The following is a 6856-nucleotide window of genomic DNA, read 5'->3' as shown; positions in this document are numbered from 1 at the left end:
GATTCTATGATTCTATGATTCTACTTCCCAGTAAGAAGACACTCTTCAGAAACTTTTCTAGGGGCAACAAGTCAAAGAGGGAGAAGGAACTGTCTTAATCTTTCTCTTTATACACAAGCATCATTTATAGGAACTTGCAAAAACTGTTTGCTCAATACCTCCATTAAAATATGAATACATAGAGCTTCACATCACTCTGCGAATTTGCCCATTTTTCACAATGAAAACTGAGTGGGTTTAATTTAAAAAATTATGGCTAAGTTCTAACAGGACAGGTTATTTGATACTAAATAGCTAGTTAATGGTACTGAACTGAAAGTGTCTGAAGCATGAAAGACATCTTCTATGAAGGCACTTACAGCAGAATGGAAACCTTGAAGATTTGGTGTGAGAACAGGATACTGGACTCCAGGATGGCGCTCAATGCCCCTCATTACTTCTTTGTGATCTGCCATCTAAAATGTATAAATAATTCATATCGATCAGCAGTTATTTTACAATTTTATATAGCTAAGCAGAAATCGTCTAAGACTGTTTTTTGTCTTAATTAAGTATACAGTTCATACAGTGAGTGTAGCAACAAAGGTTTAAACAGATGTTCTTTTGGATCTTTGTTGATGATCTTTTGGATTTCTTAACTTCTGAGTATTTGAGTTGCAAGCTTTCCAGTTCTATATAAATACAAAATTTGGGCAAAGATTTCTATGGTGTTTCTTTTTGTCTTTATTTGTAAAAACATCATTTGCATCATAAATTGATAGGCTTGTGAACATGCTGATCATCAGCTGTTACTGCAACTTTAAACTTACCTCAATGGACTCAATAGGTGGAATTAACAGAATAACTGACATTTTTAAACAACCTAAATCTTGAGAACTTCAGCACTCTGATAAATGCGACTTCATAGTCTTGAGAAAAAGTGAACCTGAATCACTCAACACTGTAATCAGCATATTTGAAAAGACTAATCAATTCTATCCTTGAAAATATAGTAAACCCAGATCTATGCGTAGTGTAGTATTTTAATATACTTAGACATTTCTTTCAAAAGAAGAAAATACCTTCTTATTATAGCAAAGGTCAAAGATCATTACTTTATTAGCACTCAGTCGCCCCCCACAAAAGAAAATCTTTAAGATATTCTCACAATTTTCTCACTCAAGATCAAATATACTCCATGAAGTAATCAAGATGAATCAAAGACTTATTCATATAATAACCACAGATTATTTACACAAGCACACTTTCTTGAAAGAAGTGGAGGAAAGATGAGTTTATTTTTTAACGGTGTGCATGCCTAGAAACAACACAGTAAATCCCTCATGTTTCAACTCTTACAGATTTTGAGTTTTAAAAAATGAATATTGTACTTTAAATTCTTTCATAAAAGCAATACTTCCAAGCAAACAATATTAAATTGGATTTCTGCTTCTTTCCACACTGATGGAAAAAGTAATTTGCTGAGTACTATATGAAAAAAAATGTATGAACTACAGAGCTTTCATTACTCTCTATTTTCAGTAGATACTTTATTGATAGCTTTGCATTACCACAGCTCTATATGTGACATTAAATTATACCAGATTATTACATGACAATACTACTGGCAACCTGGAATCGTCTTGTCACTAGTTTTATTATATAAATGAGTGGATTAAAGATATGAGGAAAATGCATGTATGCCTCCTCAAATATAAGCCCAACATGTATCTATAAGGAAGTGGATACATGAAATGTGTCTTGTAGCCAGACACAACTCATATCTGTCAGGAAACAAGTGCTGGCACAAAGCAACTTTTTGTAACTGCTTCTACATAAACTAAATCAGTGTTACCACCTAACGTATCTGATAACGTCACAAAAACCCATTTGGTAATGCCTTAGTTTTATAAGAACAACTTTCTTTCCTTAATTTAATACAGATAGCATCTACATTTCTCAGGGCAAGGAATAATGTTTGAAACAAAATGATTAATTGAATGGCAAATGCTGGAAGTAATTCCACACTAAAAAATTATAGCCTGACTTAAAATATACTAGAAAACCAAAATGACACTTTTTCAAACAGTATAAAGCTGCCAGAGCCAAATAATATTATATGTATTACATTTGTCCCACTACTATTTTTCCTCTAAGTAAAATCCCATTTTAACATATAAGGCATCCTAGAAGATTTTAAATTGTAATAAAATATTTATTTTCCAAATTTCTTTTAAAATAAGCTTTCTAATGGTAGGTATTTATAATTTTTGTCATTTAGGTCATAGGTGTGGGATCCTGTTTTATATGGCACCTTGCTACTCTGGAACTTTTTCTTTTAGCTTTTTTTCTGTAAAAAAATCTCTGCCAAAAAAAGCAGCGGATGGGAAGCCATAAAAGAACTTTAAAATAATAAAAAAAGAAATTAGTGAATGAGTGATCTAAACCTAACCATGAATTCTATTCCCATGACCTACAAAAAAAATGAACAAGGAAAAGACAAAGTCAAGACTGTGCACCATATCAAAGCAACACAATCTTATCTATTACATACAAAAAATTTTAAACACAAAATAAGCCATTAAAATAAAGTATTCAAACATGGATTTGTGATAAGAAGGGATTGTTCATTTTTCCAAAACTGACAAACCTGTGCTAAATTTGGTACTCCTAATGGCTCACAGGAAAAGGAAATAATTAAACAGGAAAGTAAGAAATACAGCCTTGCTTTAGACTTTTCCTTCTAATGTTTAAAAACCTACTTTTTTTTATGTTGTTGTTGCTGTGACTTCCAAAGTTTGATGGAACTTGGAAAAACAGCCTTATCACTCTTAACAGATACAGTATCACTGCCTCTGACACCAAAGAAATTCTGCATTGTTGCTGTTCTTTTCCCCTTTCCTATTATCCTTCCTTTAGACCCTTCCCTAGTGATGCATTCTCAGTTTAAAAGGTGCAAACTTTATATATGTTTTGACAGAGGATGTGTAACAATGTTAAAAATTGAAGTATTTTCTGAAATGGATTAATTTCATGTTTTACTTTGTAAATAACTTACATGGTCTTTACTAAACATATAAATACTCAAATTCTTCTGTTCAAAGAAGTGCATAATTTCTTGAAAAAGTTTAAATTATGAACACATATTCCTTTACTTGCAAGGAATAAGTGTTTGCACAGGAGCTACACAGTGTACTTCTGAAGTAAATTTGCAGTGTTAAATGAAAACTTGGCACACCTAATGCCAGTGTACATTTGCTGCTGACTTTGGAAAGGCTAGGATTTATGCTGAATTGTACCAAATGTAAAAATCACTTTTAAAAAAATAATAAGCAAATTATTATGATTCACCGAAACTCAGTATGGCTGCTGATAGAGTGCTAGATCTGCAAAATAACTTATGAGCCTAACTCCTACTACACACACAAAATTCAGAAATTTATATCTTCCAAACACACTCCATGTGGAAAATGAAATTTCATTTAGGCACAAAGGAAAAAAAAAGGCACGGTATCTTTCTTTTTTACACTGATGACTATTAGTTCTCAGAATAGTAGAAAAGACGTAGTAACAACATTGAACTTTATGAATGATGTGTCACCATCACAATTCTTTTGTTATATCTGGAAGTTTACATAATAAAAGCAAAATAAAAGGCACAAATACTTTTTTTTGCCTCTGTTACACAGTACAAAGTTAACACTGATTGTAAAGAATTTTCTCTATATTATTAACCAAAAAAAATCCCTGCCCTTTGTGAGCAAGATCAAAATCAGGACAGAATCTGAAACACCTCTCCCTAACTAAAATCCTTCAACATGTAAAAACATGCATGCTTGTATGTGTGTGTGTTTATGTTAGTGTTTGAAAAAAGAGGACTGAATGGTGGATAGAGACATAAATATGTACCAAGTGCAACAGGCATTCAAAAATGGTGCTTGGCTTCAAGGAAAAGTCAAGTTTCCCTGATAGTCCACAAAACCCGTGGGGCCTGGCAAGTCTACTCCCTTGGTTTGGTGGTAGGGAGAACTCCTGAGAAGTTTACCCAGTTTGCACAAGCTCTGTGCATCTAGGTTTTCCGGCCCTGATTCTAGGTCTTTAATTGGTGTTGCTTCCACAAGAAGTCCCCTCCACCATGATTGTTCCCCAGAGATGAACCCCACTGCTGTTCATTCAGATACTCAAACTCAGTACTTTGCATCCCAACTGTTTCATATTCTCAAATCTTCATGTCTACACTCGGTGTCCTATAACCCAGCTGCCCTTTACTCATGATGTTGATCCATCATTCCCACACCTCTTAACCCCACTCAGCATCCTACAACTAATTCTCTCACTCCTCATTTCCTACTGTCCCTTGCACATACACACATACGAATTCCTACCCTCGTGCTACAAGTGGCAAATTGGGAATCACTTGCTAAATTATTTACGTTTGGAAAGCAATGACAATATTTAATATTTCTCACATCCTATGTAGCTATCATGGCAAATTGCACTCCTGGAATTTCTGTTGACTGGGGCCTGGAGTGCTCCCCTCCTAAGAGTTTAGCTGCCTGCCTCAAAGCCAGATCATTGAAAGGAAGACAGAAGCTTGACAAGCCTCAGCCAGCCTTGGAGCTCATCAATAAAAGCTGGAAAGCAGAGAAGCAGAGGTTGCCCCAAACAGCTCTGTCAAGAAGCCTTGATGTGGCCTACCCTCCCTTTTCACTCAGCTTCACTGAAACTTTTAGGCTGAGACACTCTCGTGCTTCCTTCCTGCCTGAGAAACAGTGCAAGCTGCACAGCAGCAGCTAAGCCTGTGCTTGGCCATGTACCTCACTGACCGGATCCTGACCAAGTCCTCCTAGACTTGACTTCCTGCTTAACCTGGGGCTCCAGACTCACCTGAGTGGCTGCCCTGGTTACCTTCACCAGATATCCTCTGCTCTCACAGATTGATGGACTGCCCCTTGACCAACAAGACTACAACCTCTGCTCCCCTTGTTATCACGGCTGGCATCCAGTTTCTCTTCCCTTTTGGAGCAACTTGCTCTTGCTGCTGCTGAGTTAGGGATATAACCAGCTTCCTGCACAGCTTACTGGCTTTTCTTCAATTATGACTACTTTTTAATAATTAGCCCAACTTTCCGCTGACCTGAATAGAAGCATAAAATTTGAGAACGGAGTAAACACTGTCTGACAGCAGCATCCCATTTTACAAATAAACAACATTACCTCTTTCTCATTTTCCTGTATAATTATACAGGCTATACTACCAGGAAACTCTGCTGTACAGAATGACATTTAAATTGAAATGGTTCTGAATGGTGTTGATTTTACATACCTGAGGCACCCATTTGGATGAAACAAAACTGGTCACTTCTATTGCAGGCAGGCCTGTTTTGGAAAGCCGGTTGATTAACTCTATTTTGATATCAGCGGGGACTATCACCTATAGATATGAAGACATACTATAGTGAAGTATTTCATGTGGTAAGAAACTTCTGTAAGTGAAATGTTCTCACTATGTATCAATATTTATTTTTTAAATAATGAACTATATTCATACATCATATGGTAACCATACTGTTTCCTGGCAGTAGGAAGCTACTGCACAAAGAAAGCACTAAGCAATAAATATGATCCTACTCCATTTTCTGTCTACCACAAAAGAATGAGGAAGTACTTTTGTGTAACTGGCTATAGATCTGGCCTCATCAATTGTTAGTAACCAAACACCAACCTAGCAAAGAAGCAACAAAAGAAACACTAACACAGAAGATTTCAGAGAAAATTGGGAGGAAAAAAGCTCCACAGCTGAGGCAGAATAATTCCATCCTGTTAACACTGCAAACATCTTTGATATCAGTCACAACAATATTTGTAAGTTTATCCTCCTGTTTGTGGAAACAAATCACTGTTTCAATACACATATCCTATTTTCAATCTTCTTCCATGCTGCAAATAATATTATCAAAAGAGTATTTTCTTTTTTTCCTAGGAAGTATGACAAAACCTATGATGCTACTCCTACTACAGTAGCACGTACAGCACAAACACATATTATGAAGATAGCCAGTGTTTCAGGGCATTTGTCAATCATGTCATGATGGAACATTATTGACTAATGAGAAATTCCAGAAAAAGAAATGGCAATTGAGTAACGAAAAAGCTATTTAACCAAGTATAGAAAGAAATTATGTGATTTAACATCTGGCTAAATAGTAATATACTTTTATTCTAATATACAAATCTGTTATTAATATGAAAAGCAATAAATAGCATAGAATGGAAGAAACAATCAGCAGGATGTACGTGTTTTACACAATGAAAATAACAGTGATATCCATGTCAAAACACACACACACAAAAAAAGAGAAACGTTACCTTTTCATTTTGTAATCCATCCCTTGGCCCAACTTCTACAATTTTTATGTACTCAGGCAGTCCAGATGCTTGACATTCCTGAAATAAAAATCAATACTGAAACACAAAAACAATGAAGGCCACCAACATCAAAGGTACAGCTTGTACTTGTCCTCTCATATGATTCTGGGCATAAAGTCATATTGTCAACATTAAGTTTGTTCATGGATTTTAAAAGTCTGTGAGAACATGTTCCCCACCTTGAGTTAGGGAACAAAAGTGAAAAGCAGAAGTTATCCATGTGCATGTTCCACTGCTCCTCTGAGGCCACAAATGTTTATTGTAAAAATGTACATAAAACCATAAATGAACATTGTGTTTTACAGAGTGAGAAATAGTCCCATTTCAAAAAGCTTACTAACAAATGATCCAGTCCTCTAAACCTCTAACTGAATGTTCTCAATTTAACTGAACAGTTACTTCTCTGTGAACGTTTACATGACTAAGCTATAAATCTGAAAAGAACAGA

At 35.4% G+C, this 6856-nt stretch overlaps 1 protein-coding gene across 1 annotated transcript; it reads right to left on the bottom strand.

The window, feature by feature from the left end:
• Positions 1-308: 308 nt before the first annotated feature.
• Positions 309-6426, bottom strand: LOC103777613 (3-hydroxymethyl-3-methylglutaryl-CoA lyase, cytoplasmic-like; the record flags this gene model as incomplete). Its single annotated transcript, XM_008945170.1, has 3 exons — positions 309-455; positions 5306-5413; positions 6349-6426. Coding segments are annotated over 3 exons (333 nt in total), but the record flags the coding sequence as incomplete, so codon positions are not given.
• Positions 6427-6856: the final 430 nt, after the last annotated feature.

Source organism: Merops nubicus, unplaced genomic scaffold, assembly GCF_000691845.1.
Source record: "Merops nubicus isolate BGI_N331 unplaced genomic scaffold, ASM69184v1 scaffold13408, whole genome shotgun sequence".
NCBI lineage: Eukaryota > Metazoa > Chordata > Aves > Coraciiformes > Meropidae > Merops > Merops nubicus.
The sequence above is the reverse complement of the archived record's forward strand: the minus strand, read 5'-3'. Positions and strand labels throughout refer to the sequence as shown.